General features: G+C 39.0%; 1 protein-coding gene across 1 annotated transcript; it reads right to left on the bottom strand.

The window, feature by feature from the left end:
• Positions 1 to 5,301: 5,301 nt before the first annotated feature.
• On the bottom strand, positions 5,302 to 7,661 carry LOC101166141 (Golgi-associated plant pathogenesis-related protein 1-like). The gene is made up of 6 exons (XM_004072786.4): positions 7,587 to 7,661; positions 7,409 to 7,431; positions 7,036 to 7,245; positions 6,868 to 6,945; positions 6,537 to 6,686; positions 5,302 to 5,555 (listed from the first exon to the last, which is right to left on the bottom strand). Exons 2-6 carry the CDS (start codon positions 7,413 to 7,415, stop codon positions 5,551 to 5,553), a joined length of 450 nt encoding a protein of 149 aa, XP_004072834.1. The 5' UTR covers positions 7,416 to 7,431; positions 7,587 to 7,661; the 3' UTR covers positions 5,302 to 5,550.
• Between the last annotated feature and the right edge of the window lie 7,461 nt (positions 7,662 to 15,122).

Below are 15,122 nucleotides of genomic sequence, written 5' to 3'. Positions count from 1 at the left end.
GCGGAATTGCACATTTCGGTTATTTCTTTAAAAAATCATAACTCGCCACAGGAATGGACTAGAAACTTGCTTTCTTTTTAATCATCCTTATGATTTTTACTCTTCATTTGTGGGCCGGACTAAACCACCTGGCGGGCCGGATAAGGCCCGCGGGCCGTATGTTTGACACCCCTGATCTTGACCCACAGTGCGCTGAACTTTTTTTCTTCAATGATATGTGATCTTCACTGGTGTCCATGGATTACATGAAATATTTTGGTTTTTTTCAAAGGGAAGTTGAAATATTACATATGAATATAATGATTACTATTTTTTGTCTAAGTTTAAGGAATATGTATTATAATGAAAAATTCCTTTCCCAAGTTCTTAATGCATCAATATGAGTCTTAGCCAATAGGGGGAGCCGGAGTCTTTTTCATTTATAAATGTTGAATTTCCACCATCATCCTTTCTGTGAAGGCCACACAGTGAGTACAGAAACAGATCAGATTTTGAGATTATGGTTTGCAAAGTCTGAAAATTCAAATGCTCATTTCAAGGCTGCCACATCAAAAACATAATTTTTGCTACTTAGAAAACATTTATTATTTTCAATGATACATTTTTGGATTGTTTTTCTTTAAAATATTTTTAAATGTGTGATAGCTGTCCATGTTTGGCTCAGCATTGTTGAGTTGCGGTTGAAATGAGCTAAAAGTGTCACTACTCTATCAGTCACAAATAATAAAGTTACAGTTGTGACCTGAGTGTGTTATAATGGATAAATGTCAATCATATTTGGACCTGCTAATATTGTGTAAGCTAATTTATCTCTTAAGTTGCTTTTCATAAATAACCCACGATAGGTGAAATAAAGTGTATAAATAAATGTTTTTAGGACTGTAAAACACCTCACTTTCTACACTTTTCGCAGACAGGCATGAACATTGTCACACTTTTTCTCTCTTGTTGATACAAACGTGTTAATGTCAAGGTATTATGACCACACTAATGTGGTTAACGTCCAGCATGTTAAAAACAAGTTCTAGAGTTACCGTGAATGGGATAAAGTCGGACTCACTGAAGGACTTACCTCCAGTGTTGGGTAAATTACTTCTAAAAAGTAATAATTACTTTACCTAGTCACTGGATCAAAATTTTAATTAAATTACTTTCGTCATGGGCGCAGTGGTTAGCGCTCTTGCCTCACAGCAAGAAGGCCTCTGGTTCAAGTCCCAGCTGGGGGACCTGAACCAGAACATCAATGGGGGACCTTTCTGTGTGGAGTTTGTATGGTCTGCCCATGCATGCGTGGGTTTTCTCCACGGACTCCGGCTCCCTCCCACCGCCCAAAAACATGCTTCAAAGGTTAATTGATTTAATATAAATTGTCCCTAGGTGTGAATGTGTGTGTGGATAGGTGTGTGATTGTGGAAACTCTACCCTGCGACAGACTGGCGACCTGTCCAAGATGTCACCTGCCTTCGCCCACAAGTGGCCGGGATAGGCTCCAGCAGCCCCATGACCCTGAAAGGGAATAAACGGAAGAAGATGAACGGCTTTCGTCATTACCTATTTAAAAAAGTAATTGACTATTCGTTACTTTACTTTTTTCTTCTCCTCTACAGATTCTCAAGGGTAAAAGAGTTTGCACAAGAAAGATCCTTTTGTCTTTCATTTAACTTCATTTTTAAAGAAACCTTGTGCAAAGTATGGACAGACATAACCTGGTTCTATTAGAATTCAGACATAAATGACACAAAAATAAGGTACACCACATGTGGTCTATGCCACTGCTCAAAGTGAGATGTGGAAAAAACTGTTACGACAATATTCATATCTATCAAATCTGAAATTAAGGCAGTCTCTTGAAAATACAAAGAACTATTTAATGCCTCCGATTCTGATTACTTTAGGTGTTCCATTACAATAAGTTGGACCTTTTTTGTCTCTACGTCTGCTTTTGTGCACAGTTCTGCAGTCCTGTGAGTCTACCGACCTGCCCCCCCCACCCTACCCCTGTCGCTTGACTAGAGGCGGAGTCAAGGCAGCTAAGAGAGAGAAACAAAGTAAGAAAGGGTGAAAAATTATGGAAAGAAGCCAGCTCCTGCTTTCACACCAAAAAGCGGTTCTAGAAGTTTCATTTACAGCCGGCACATCAGCTCACGGGTTGGGTCTCTGCTCTGCTGCTCCCCCGCTGCTCCTCGGGGATGAGAAGACTCCTTGCATCCTCTCTTATCATCTCATCTCTGAGCCAGTTTGGAAAGTAATGTGACTGCAGCAATGACGGCATGTCTGTACTTTGACCGATCCCTTAATCTGCGCATGCATGCATGTGCGTATGCGCCAGTAACTCTGTAAAATGTCAGAACCTACAAAACCCAAGTCATGAAGTAATGAGGGTTTCTGAAGTCCAAGAATTGTAAGTCATTACTGAAATTTGCACTGTAATTTTGTATGTTCCTCTGTTACTGACACAATTAATTATTCTACAGTAATTCATTACTTTGTAATCCGTTTCCCCAAAAACTGCTTACCTCTTAATCTTTTGTCTGGCTTTATGCCCCAAATGGTTTGGTGTGCCTTTTATTCACATAAGTTCAATAATAAACCATTCATTGATGGTGCGCTTTGTAATCCGGTGCGCCCTATGGTGCAGAAAATATGGTAATACGTAAAATATTTCTCAAAATTCAATACTTAGTTACAGCAAAATAAGTTATGTGATCCTAAATTATATTATTTTTGTAATCCACTCCTGGTCCAAACGAATAACACAAAATTAAAGAACAAATAGTTTGTCTGAAAAAAATATAGCAGTGAGATATAAACTAAAAGTGTGTGAATGTATGTGAAAGGGTAAATGGGACTGTGACTGTAAAGTGCTTTGGGCCTTCAAAAGAAGGTAGAAAAGTGCTATACAAGTATACGGCATTTACCATTTTAAAATGTGTTTATAATGTATCTTCACCGTGGTTTTTAGTTTGGTGTCGGTCTTATTCTGAGTGTTCAAGCTTATGAGGAATAGGTGGAGGCATTTGGAGCTATGTGGAATTGTGTTTATTGACAAACGCATAAAGGGCTCAAGAGGATGGTCAAGGAGCCCATAAGCAAACAAACGGGGCAAGAGCAAGGCAGAGCAAAGTTAAACTACACAAAGGGATGACCAAAGAAGTTCTGCCCAGTCCGTCCACTGATGCAAAACAAGAGTTTGCACCAAACAAAGCCGGGGGCCTGATTAAATACACATGTGGTGATTGCTGAATTCAGAACAGCTGACTGCACAAGGTCTGGAAACACTGAGCAGTGGCTGATGGGAGTTGTAGTGAAGATGAGAAACCAAGTCAATATTCAGGAGATGGCTCCCTCTGGTGGTCGGAAGGGGAGACAGACACTTGAGTCCTGACAGAGTTGTTGGTGTTGACACAATGATTATTTGAGTTACAGTACATCAAAATCTAGGATTTTAAGAATTATCACTTGTGGATACCAGGATTGCTTGATTGAAAAATGAGAGGGTAAAAAGGTGAGGTCATGTACTTTTTCAAACATCTCTTTCGTCTGCTCCTGAATCACCACAATTTGAATATACTCAATACTCAAATCAAGTCAGTATATTTAAAATTAAATTTTTTGTACAATGCCTCTAACTTGCCCTAAGGTAACTTTGACAAATCAAAAAGAGTTTTTTTTTTTTTTTTTTTTTGCTAAATAGGTTTTTGTTTTCTGGCCTTTCAAAATGTGTAGGATTACAATTTAAATATATTTATTATTTTTTTATTGACAGAAAATCAAATATCCATTAAGTTAATCCAGGGAAATCTGTTTGTTAATGTAGACCAGCAGTTTTTGAAAACCCATTTAGCTCATGGTGTTCACACTGGTCAAGAAGGGACAAGTTTCTTTATCTTTATCTTTTTTTCTCATGTTTACCAGCGCATGACTGCCACCTACAGTTGTAAGAGCCTTGGTGCGAAATGTTGAACTGCTGCAAATCTTGGGAATCTTGCCCCAGGATTTTTCTTTCACAGCTCTATTCCCATATTTAAAAACCTTGGTGTCATATACTGTAATTATGGCTCATCCTGCAGTTATTAATTCCTCCTTCATGATCAATTTTCAAATGGTCAGCACTTCGGTGAATTAAAAGGGATGCCATCCACACGTCACTAGCAAAATCGAGTCCGTGATTGGCCAGAGTTCAATTGGTTTAACTTTTGATTTGCTTTGATTTTGATTTAACTTTTGATGGTCGTAGGTCTTGTATGTAGAGTCTGAAAACAGACTTAGACTTGCATAGCGAACGTGGAAGCCCGAAAGGCTCATTTACCTGCATTTAAATAGACTTTTCATTGAAAGTGGCTGCTTGAACGCATGTTTCCAAGCCTGGTGTGAACAAAGCATCAGAGCTGCTTGTTTTTCCAGCTTTCACTGAACTGCTTGATGCTGACTACCTGAATCAGGTGTGTTTGGTCAATCAAGAGGTGGAATCACTTGAGTCAGCTGGTCAGGAAGAACTGGAAGCAGGCAGGGTTGTGACTCTTGAGGATCAGGGTTGGCCAGCCCTGCATTTGAGCATTCAGTCTGGATGGCAGAACCAGAAAATCTGAGAACAGCCTCAGAATACTCAACCTGCTCTACAAAAAAAAAGTTTTGATTCTCAACTTCCCCATTAGATATGAGTTTGTATCAAATAACCTCGTTGGGGCCTGCCGCGTGACAGTCATGGGATTGCTTTTGGAATTTTGGGGTGAGTGGCCTTCGTGGAAAAACCAAGTCCTGGCTTATCTGGGAGTGGCTGCAGACCCTGGGGCTCCACATTGGTGAGCCAGAGAGCCCCTTTGTACTCCTTGCAGGTGCTACAGGGCTTTCTGTGTGAATCATCTTTGCAGGCATCCCACGTCCTCTGTGAGACTGTCTTCATTGACCTACATGACTAAAGTGTGTATGCCTCTCTAGCCACTGAAGAATATGAAACATCTAATTCAGTAAGTTCAGAATCAGAATCAACCTTTTGCAACTGACAGCAGAGGGGAAAAAAGACTTAGAATTAAGTAAAAAAAAAAAAAAGATGCAAAAGGGGAAACTTTACAGACCTCCTTGAAAACCTTTGCAAAGTCTGAATTTTAATTTCAAAAATAGATGTTTAAATTGTTGAGGAGCAGTCAATCATTTTTTTGTCTTACCAAATTTTCTGTATAGATAAGTAGAAGATAAGATCATGCCAAAGTTCATTAGAAAGCAAATTAGTCTTCAAGTGTTCAGTTGAAAAAACTTGTTTTTGCAACATTTTAATATTTAACAAATAAAGAGGCACAAATGTGAGTTTTTGTAACAGTGTTTATGTTGCAAGACATTAAAAAAAACATAGCTTTATTACTTTTGTGTTGTTGCACATGTACATTTTTTTGAAATAATACACTGTATTCATATACAAAAATTTATTTTACTATTACCAAATTAATGTTCGGATCAGCAGTAGGTGCAATAGTTTCATTCATGGAACACATGTCCCTTCATTGGAGCAGTCTTTGCCGCTGTTGTGTCTGGGGGCTTTCAAAGGCAAAGCTTTTACTCTGAAATTTTACAAAAAAAGACAAAGACATGAATGAATGCAGACAGAGAGAGGGATTTAAACACTTCAACAGTTTCACACCAGCACTGAGAAAATATTTGTGGTTGGTTGAACATTAAATGAAACAAGAAAATGACAGAAGATTGCACACCTGTGGAAAAGCCAAAAGACGTGTTGTTCCATTTAACACACACTTTGACATACCGTGTCAAAGCTTACCATCACCAAGTATGATTGATTAATAGATACATAGTGTAAGCGCTTTGAGCGTCTGGAAAAGCTCAAAATATCCAAATCTCTATTATTTAGGAGGTCATTACTATTGTTATTAACGTCTCAAGAGATATTTTGACTGGTAGTTACCGCAAAATGTTTAAGCGGAATAAGAGGCATTTGGGCATGCGGTGTATTGTTACAAATAGGGTAGGGACATGGGACGTCAACACAAAGCTGCTTTTCTCCGCTCCAGAATCCGCTGGAATGTAGTTAATTGTGTAAATGGTTGAAGAATGAAGAGCTGCGGTAGTCGAGAGAATGTAAACACTGAAGCTGAAGCTCTGCTGTTAATGGGTTAAAGGGCTGAGTCTGACTAAATCCATTCATCTCAAGACCCAAAGAGCTCTATAATAAATGTGCAGTTAATTATATCTAATAAAAAAGGGAATGTTTCTTTTGAAATGAAATTAGATTTTTTTCCCCTTTGATTTCAGCTTTTAGACAAATCCTTTCTTCTTTTTCCAAGAAACAGAAGAGGCATTGGACTTCAGCTCAGTACAGCATACTTTTATGATGCACATGTTGGGAAAATACAACATTTTGTGCATTTCTTAGATATTATACAAAAATTGCAGATGAAGAATCACAAACCTGCACCAATAATTCATCTGGAATGAGTATAGACAACCACAAGCCTTCAATATAGGAATAATGAACATGGAAGAGTTTGCACAAAAGATAAATACAATTAATGTCATTAAGTTACCTTTTGGTAGGACATTTGCTTCAAACTGCCCAGGGTTGGTGAAGTTGCCAGGAGGGCGGTACTGACCAACCACAAAGGCCATTCTACCATCCGTGGCCATTCCCAGACCCAGTTCCTTGGACTCTTTCCAAACCACCTGAGTAAAATGTCCTGCAGAAAAACACAAAGAGATATAAGAAAGCTATGTCAGTTTTCTGCACAAATAATACAAATCGATAGATTACTGAAGTGAATCACAGAAAGTAAAGTTAATACATAGCAAAGACAGGTATTTTAGTTGTTTTGTGCTTTGTGAAATGTTTCACACATGTGTTTCTGTGTTGTGTTATACCAGTTCCAGATTGAGATCCTGGTTTCTTAAAGTTGTAGTCCTTAATCTCACTGTACCATGCATCCACAGCATCCTTTCCTGAAACATGTAAGAAAAGACCGAATACCTCTCATGTAGGCATTGGTTTGAAATATGTGCTGAACCAAGACAAAAAAGGAATTATTTTACCTGTTACTTTGACAGGTGGACTGCCTGATTTATAGAAGACATTCTCTCCCTCTTCAGTGTCACTATGACCCAGAGTGTGTGTCCTCAAACAAGTATCAGCCCATTTCTGGGCTTCATCGCACAACTCCTTGTTATAAGTCAGTGGTGGTGCACCGTGCAGCGCTCTGTAGGCATTGTGGGCGTTCAAGAACTCCTGCTGAAATTCTTCGTCTGCAAAACAAATGCTACACATTGTCAAAGTTTTGCACTTAAAGGGAAAATACAGCGTAAAAAAGACGAATAGAATGCGAAAAGCTTAAAAGAGGAATCATCATGTAAATGTAGATGATGGTTGGTTGGGGCTAAAGGCTCTTGGAGAAACATTTGCTTTTACCTGCCATTGTGCGGTTAGAGAATCTGAAATTGAAAACAGCAAAGAAATTTAACAGCTATATAGAAAAAGTTTATCTACACTTAGTCGTAAGTAAACACTGTACTTTATGCCTGATAAACCGATCACATTTACATACGAATATTAGGCTTACATTGCATTTATCTAAATGTTCACTTACCAGTGAAGGGTCGATGAAGATCCAGAAAAAACACAACTCTTCTTGATGGACCTGGGGTTTATATACTAACTGATGCAGTCCCTCCACGTGTGGGAGGAGACGGCATATCTGGTTCTGCAAGATGGACTTACAAATGTGTTTCTAATGAAACAATTCTCAAGAACCTGTTGGTTTAGTAAGAAAAAGGTTGCCTGGAATCTAAATTATTGATGCCTATTGTAAGAGTTAAGCTTGTATTTTTGTTTTGTCTACAAGTCAGTTCAGATCATCTCCAATATCTGCAGGGGAGTAATCAAGCTGAGGCTGGAACTTAAACGTGCGCACTCACAAGTCTCCACAAGCCACCAGTTGAATTGGTTTGAAACCAAGTGTTGGTCTTGTCTTTGTTTTGAAAGTTACTTCTTCAAGTCTGAAGACATTACACATTACTTCGTGAAAACATTTAAAATAAATTATGCATACTATAATATGTCATTAACATGGTTTATACTATATGAGATGTGAGCAGAATAAAGAGAGAAACAAGGTTTCAAATGGCACAATGATTTCTTTTTTACCAAACACACACATTAAAAAATACTTCCTGGACTGATACAATTTTGGCTGATCAACCACTCACATGATCCTCAAATCATTCTAGATAAGGAAAGAGGGTTCTTGTTAATTTCTCAGTTTCTCCATACCAATGCAGTACAAGCCCATTAGAAATACCAGTTAAACTCATTAAACAATTAAACAAAACAAAAAAGCATCAGAACACACTGTAACACTGACTCCAGGTGTTGAAAACAGAGATTATTCTAATTTCTCTCAGGATTTTTTTTCTTTTGTTGAGTTTTATAGCATCACAGTTGGGTCTCAGAGATACTTTTCACCTTGTGACTATGCACCTCCACTGTTCCAACTCTAATTTCCCATCAGCGGCAGATTTATCAGTTTGGGAGCCCAAGGCGAACAATAACATGGGGCCCCTTTTCAAAAATACTTTCCTATGAGGGTCAAATGTCAAATAACTTACTTATTGGTCCACTTTTAGAAATCGTCAATGTCAATAATCAAAGTCAAAGTCAAAGTCAACTTTATTGTTGATTTCTTCACATGCGCATCACATACAATGAATCGAAATTCCGTTTCTTACTCTCTCATGTCTGTTCAAGAGAAGAAAAAAATAAAAATAAAATAAATAAAGGAAAGGAGTGGAAAAGAACGACTATTTACAATTTACAACAATTTACAACAATTGCATTTAGCTATTTAAAGTGCGAGTGCACTTATTGCCGTGTTCAAGGCAGTGGGGGGGGTCATTTGAGCACTTTACATGGGGGAAGATGGGTGGTGGGTAGGTGGAGGGGGGGGTGTTTAGCATCCTGATGGCCTGGTGTGTGAAGCTGTTTCTGAGTCTGGTGTTGCGGGAGCGGAGAATCCTGTATCTCCTCCCCGAGGGCAGAAGGCTGAACAGGTTGTGTGCAGGGTGGTGTGCGTCCCTGACAATTGTTAGTGCTTTGCGGGTGAGACGGGTGATGTACAAGTCCTGCAGGGAGAGGAGTGGTCCTCCAATGATTCTCCTGGCTGTGTTGATTATGCGCTGCAGGGCTATCCTGTTGCTGTGTGTGCAGCTGCCCCCCCACACAGTGATGCAGCTGGAGAGGATGCTCTAGATGGTTCCTCTGTAAAATGTGGTCATGGTGGCTGGTGAAGCACCTGATCTTTTTAGTTTCTGCAGGAAGTAGAGACGTTGCTGACTTTTCTTTGCCAATGATGTGGTGTTGGCGGTCCAGGAGAGGTCCTCACTGATGTGTACCCCCAGGAATTTTGTGCTGCTTACTCTCTCCACAGCAGTACCATCAATGATCAGTGGCTGGTGTTTAGTGTGGCCCCCCTGAAAGTTGACAACAATTTCCTTTGTCTTGCTGACATTTAGCACGTGGCTATTATCTCTGCACCATTTTGTCAGCAGATCTACCTTTTCTCTGTAGTTGGTCTCATCGACCTTGATGATGAGACCCACCAGAGTTGTGTCGTCTGCAAATTTCACAAGGTGGTTGGTGCTGTGGGTTGTTGTGCAGTCAAGTGTCAGCAGGGTGAAGAGCAGCGGACTAAGCACACAACCTTGGGGTGCCCCGGTGTTGAGAATGATGGTGTTTGAGGTGTTGTTGCCGGCACGTCCTGTTTGTGGTCTTTGGCTGAGGAAGTCCAGTAGCCAGTTGCAGATGGGGGTGCTAACACCCAGCTTGTCCAGTTATTGTGTTAAATGCAAAGCTGAAGTCTATGAACAGCATTCTCATATATGCGTCCTTTTTGTCTAAGTGGGTCCAAACGTTTTAAATTATTTTGAATTATAATTATAAACACACCTGATCCAGGTGATCAGCAGCAGATAAGGCAGGATTTCTGGAAAACCAGCAGGACACCGGCCCTCGAGGCCTGGATGTGGGGACCCCTGATTTAGAGTAACCAATAAACCTATGAAGCATGTGTTTGGCCGGTGGGAGGAAGCCTTTTAAAGGTTTTCTGTGGTAGAACACAAACCAAGACATCATTCTTTCTTTCAGGAAGCAGTCATCGAAACCACTTTGAAGTATCAGAACACAGCAGCTTCCCAGATTCAGAAGTTTGACGTATTTCTGATGTTATTTATGATACTTTTTATTTGAAGGAGAACCAAAAAGTCCAGAAGAAGGTAGTAGGACAACACTAAGAATCAGTACCCTCTGAAAAGTGCATTCCCTGAATGCATACAACTGCTGTGCCCTTGTGCTATCCTAGGCACTTTAACATTGGAGTTGGGTCATCTAGACCCACTAGACAGTGCTCTGAACCCTTTTTCTTCAATGATTTGTGATCTTCACTGGTGTCCATGGATTACATGAAATCTTTCCACCTTTATCCACCTTTGTCATGGTAGGGAGAACACGTCAAAGTAAGGGTGGGGTCATCTAAGATAGCACAAGGGTTATACATGCAAAAACTAAGAACATCATTTAAAATATAAATGGTTTGTGGTAATCTGTCATGTTTTTTAGTAAACAGTAATGATTGATTAAACATGAATGGATTTGCAATATTTTTTTCTTTGTAAATTCAAAGTTCCAGGCCGGTGACATTTGTACTTTGAAGTTTGTGTATCTCACGCACACATGCATGATTGCTGTTGACAGAATCAGATTGAAAGTAAAACTAAAGAGAACAAAAATCCTTTTTCTACAGAAGTAATCTTGTTTTTCTGACACACAAACAAACATTCAACAAAACCAGTAGGACCAGCTGTACAGATGAGATGTTTTTAAAGGATGCCTGTTTCTGGCTTCAGATAACACTACTGTACAAAGTTTCAGTTTTAGTGTTGATACACAACAACAAATCTACAAAAGTAATGATTTACAGTGCTACAACATGGGAAATGTTTCAGACATCTGTTTAAAGCCATACCTTTATTTTAGCCTTACCTTCGTTTAGTTTTTTCTCTACCACTTTGATTGGTTTAATGTTTAGTCTTTAAAAAGAGGATAACCTAGACGTTTGATTCCTGTAACCCTTGTGCTATCCTAGGCACTTTTACATTGGGAGAGGGGTCATCTAGACCCACTAGACCAGGGGTGGGCAATTCCAGGCCTCGAGGGCCGGTGTGTCTGCATGATTTCCAGACATCCTTGCCCTACTCATGGCTGATTACCTGGTTCAGGTGTGTCCAGCCAATAATCTTGCCCTACTCATGGCTGATTACCTGGTTCAGGTGTGTCCAGCCAATCAGAACATGCCAGAGCAGGGTATGCTGGAAAACATGCAGGAATGCGGCCCTCAGTGCCCACCTCTGCACTAGACAGTGCGCTGAACCTTTTTTCTTCAATGATTTGTGATCCTCACTGGTGTCCATGGATTACATGAAATCTTTCCACTTTTATCCACCTTTGTCATGGTAGGGAGAACACGTCAATGTAAGGGTGGGGTCATCTAGCACAAGGGGTAATTGCACTGTGGCAAATTTCTTTACAAGGTGGGTCATGAATAAGTCCCTTTCTTTAAGTTTGACAATAATAAAAAAGGTCAAATAAACATTGTACATCAGTAAGCTGGTCAAAGATTTTTTTTTAATTGTTATTTTCAAATTTAAGGATAAGGGGATAATATTTTAAACACCAAGATTGACAAGTAGAAGGATTCCTGTATCGATAAAACATTTTATTGAAAAGAATAATCCAACTGCAACAGTAAAAACACAGCCCAAACAGAGCTCTTTTTTTTAAACCTGTGTTTAGCCTGATAAGGATCCATTGAGATCAGGATCTCTTTTTCTAGGGTGATCTTGCAAAGAGGTCAGCAGCAAACAAAAGAAAATGGCCTTTGCTCTTCCTACACCCGTACATACCTAGCACTCCCACTCCACCTGGAGATATGCTTGCTTTGGATCCTGCAGAAGCTTCCACTCCACAAATTAAATCCACAAATTTTCCTGCCTCACAGGAAAAAACAAAAGCATCCTCCTGCGGTGTGTGGGTGATAGAACTGCACAGAGGACTGTAAATTGCACCCTGTGCACCACAGACATCTCCAACGCCAGGTGCAGGAAACGGGCCTCTTGCAACACGTTCTGTTTTCCATGCTCGCCTCAGGCAAGTGACTTCAGAGCATAAAGAGCAAGACCACAAGACTGAGAAACAGTTTCATCCCGCATGTTGTACTTACTTTTTACTTTGCAGTTAACTTTTTTTAATGAAAATCTATTTATTTTTCTTTGACTAAAGAGCCACATGTGGTTCGGGAGCCATAGGTTGCAGACCCATTGCTCTCTAGACCAGGCATGTCAAAGTCCAGGCCTCGAGGACCAGCCTCCTGCTGGTTTTCCAGAAATCCTGCTTTGTCTGAGGCCTGGATTCTGACAACCCAGCTCTAGAAAAGATATCCTAACCTGATGATTTGATATTTAACAGCAACAATTGTCTGAGAATAGTCTTAATATTCATAAATAATCCACAAATCCCATCTGCTGCTCTACAGGAACTCACTAGCTCATATCAAATAATGTATTACTCTGGTTTGATTTACTTCTAACAAGGTAACATCAATTTACCAATTTCTACTTAACAAAGTCAACCAGATTGCCCCCCCCCCCACACACATATGTATTAAACTGACACCAATAATTGTCTTTTAATGTTTTTGAATAAGAAACTCGTTACATCCCATCCACACGTCATAACTTAAAGAACTTTTCATCACATCACCCCACTTCTAAACATATTATTAGTTCCATATCAAAGAACTGAGTACAAACTTGTTCTCTTCTTATTCAAAAGTGTCCATGACTTTGCCCCTCCATATCTCTTAAATCTGCCCTGAATTTCCACGTCAATTCATTCCCTCTGATCCTTCTCCTCTATTCATCTCACTATACCAGCTGCCCACCTTACCACCATGGAGGGCAAAGCTTTAAATCGCATTTCTCCCAAACCCTGGAACTCTCTTACTCTTGAAATGCGCAATTCATACGCTGGCTTTAAATCTAAGCTCATGACCGTCTCTTTATGATTTCATTTGCTCTTTTTTGTTTTCGTTTGTTCTGTCTTAGATTGTTTCTTATGATGTCGTTTTTGAACATGTTTTATTCTGTACAGTAACCTTGGGTGTCCAAACAGGAGCTTCAAATATTTGATTAATTATTAGTATTGTTTTTTCAATGATTCATTAATGTCAGTAACGTAAGTTCAAATACTTTGTACACATTAAAGCATATATATTAGTGAAATCAAAACCGAAACCACAGAAAAAACTGTGAAAAGCATTTGTTCTCTGTGGACTCAGATAACTTTAGTCCTTTATTCTACAGGTAAAAAAACAAAAAAGGAAAAGAAGAAGAAAGAAAATCCCCATAGTTTTCTTTCGAGAAGCCTGTAGTCACAGGATTGAGGATCAAGCTATTTGCTTAAATGGTGAAATGTTTCAAGCAAGAACATTTTAAGTCCGGATGGCTCATCTTTAAAAAAAAAAACCTGGATGAATGAAAATCTTTTAAAAATCACATTTAGTCTTGAATGGCTGTTAAAAGGTGCTTTGATAAGTTTTCCCTTATAGTCTTACATTTTATTTTTTTAGGTTTATTGTGGAGCTTCTGGGTCTAAAACCTGGTTGGTAAATAGATTCCCATTGATACAAATATTTTCTTTCAAGATGATAATTAAAAAAAAGTTCTTGTAGATATCAAACATGATTAAAGGAAAATCTGAAGACAAAGTTGGATTAAAAAAGTGTAATTGGACAAAATTAAAGTAAAATGCAACGGTGGAGTTAGATGGGATGCAGGTTTATTATTGATTAATTCAGTTTAATTTTGACAAAATGAAAGTGAATAAGTAGGCCGTTTACTTAGAAAGCAGGCTCACAGAAACCAAAGAGCAAATCTGTGTTCTTCAGAAATAGACATAAAAGAAGTCCAACAAAAGCAGCTGAAATGACTCCACCCACGAACTTTGACAACAGGACAGAAACTGGCTCTGATAAAAAAAAAAACAGTAACCACACTTCTCAGGAAAGCAAAATGAAGTTTTGGGGAACCCAAAGAGGACATTTAGGTAAATATAAATGGAAAAAGCTTGATCGCGTGCTAAAAAAGATTGTGTTTGTTTGAGGCATTTGTTAATGTCTAATGGTCTCATTCACTACTTTGACAGTTTCATTTGTGTTAGGAAATGGATTATTTCAAGCAACAAAAATACAACAAAACTAAACAAACAACAGAAATAAACATCTATAGACAGATATATCACACTTAGGATAAATAATCACAATATTGATTGGAAAATATATATACACACATCCACATACACTTAGACACATTACCTCTTATGCATACAGGATATGACAAACAAGCAAAGAAAAAGAGCAAAAGAGACGACAGCTTTTGCTTAAAGGAAGACAGGCAGTGACGGCACACTTAAGAAGATTTTAAAAAATACTTATATATATAATAATAATAACAGGGAGAAGTAAAGACTTAATGTTAACCATTGTCCCACGCAGGATGCAGAGTGCAGGAGCTGCCATAAGAGGGGCCACTAGGCCAACAAATGTGAGTCAGCAGCTGGGAGACACAACATCCCTCAAGCTCACACAGAAAACAGTAAAAACAGTTTTTAGTAGTCACATGAGCAAGTGTGGGCCAGGTGACGTTAAAAGAGGGATTTAAAGGAAGACTGAGTAATAATCCGCAAACAACTGTACTCGTATATAGTTAAAGAACTTTTAAGCTTTTAATTAGATTACCAGTCATAAATGCACTTAAGTTAATTGTAGTTAATAAAGGAGTCCAAATCCAGATGGCAATGTTTTTTCAGTATTAGGGGAATTAAAAGGCACCTAGAAAAGTGACTTGGGACCAAGTGCTGTCCCACAAGCCTTGTCATCCCCATGCAGAGCACCTACGCCCCTGTGTGAAAAAAAACAAACAAGTGTTGTTCCCAGAGTCACGCTACCCTCATCCTTGTGTAAAGGACTGGTTTTCACACCCAAACCCCAGGGCAGAAATGTGTCAATGCAACATAT

This window comes from Oryzias latipes, chromosome 9 (genome assembly GCF_002234675.1).
Source record: "Oryzias latipes chromosome 9, ASM223467v1".
Taxonomy (NCBI): Eukaryota; Metazoa; Chordata; class Actinopteri; order Beloniformes; family Adrianichthyidae; genus Oryzias; species Oryzias latipes.
Note: the sequence above shows the minus strand (reverse complement) of the source record. Positions and strands in the feature narration are given on the sequence as shown.

What these genes read in the sequence shown, in the direction of transcription:
- LOC101166141 (XM_004072786.4), bottom strand. An exon ending in TCCACCTGTCAAAGTAACAG is followed by an intron (nt 6,946 to 7,035) that starts GTAAAATAATTC and finishes TACATGTTTCAG; the next exon opens with GAAAGGATGCTGTGGATGCA. An exon ending in AGGATCTCAATCTGGAACTG is followed by an intron (nt 6,687 to 6,867) that starts GTATAACACAAC and finishes GTTTTTCTGCAG; the next exon opens with GACATTTTACTCAGGTGGTT.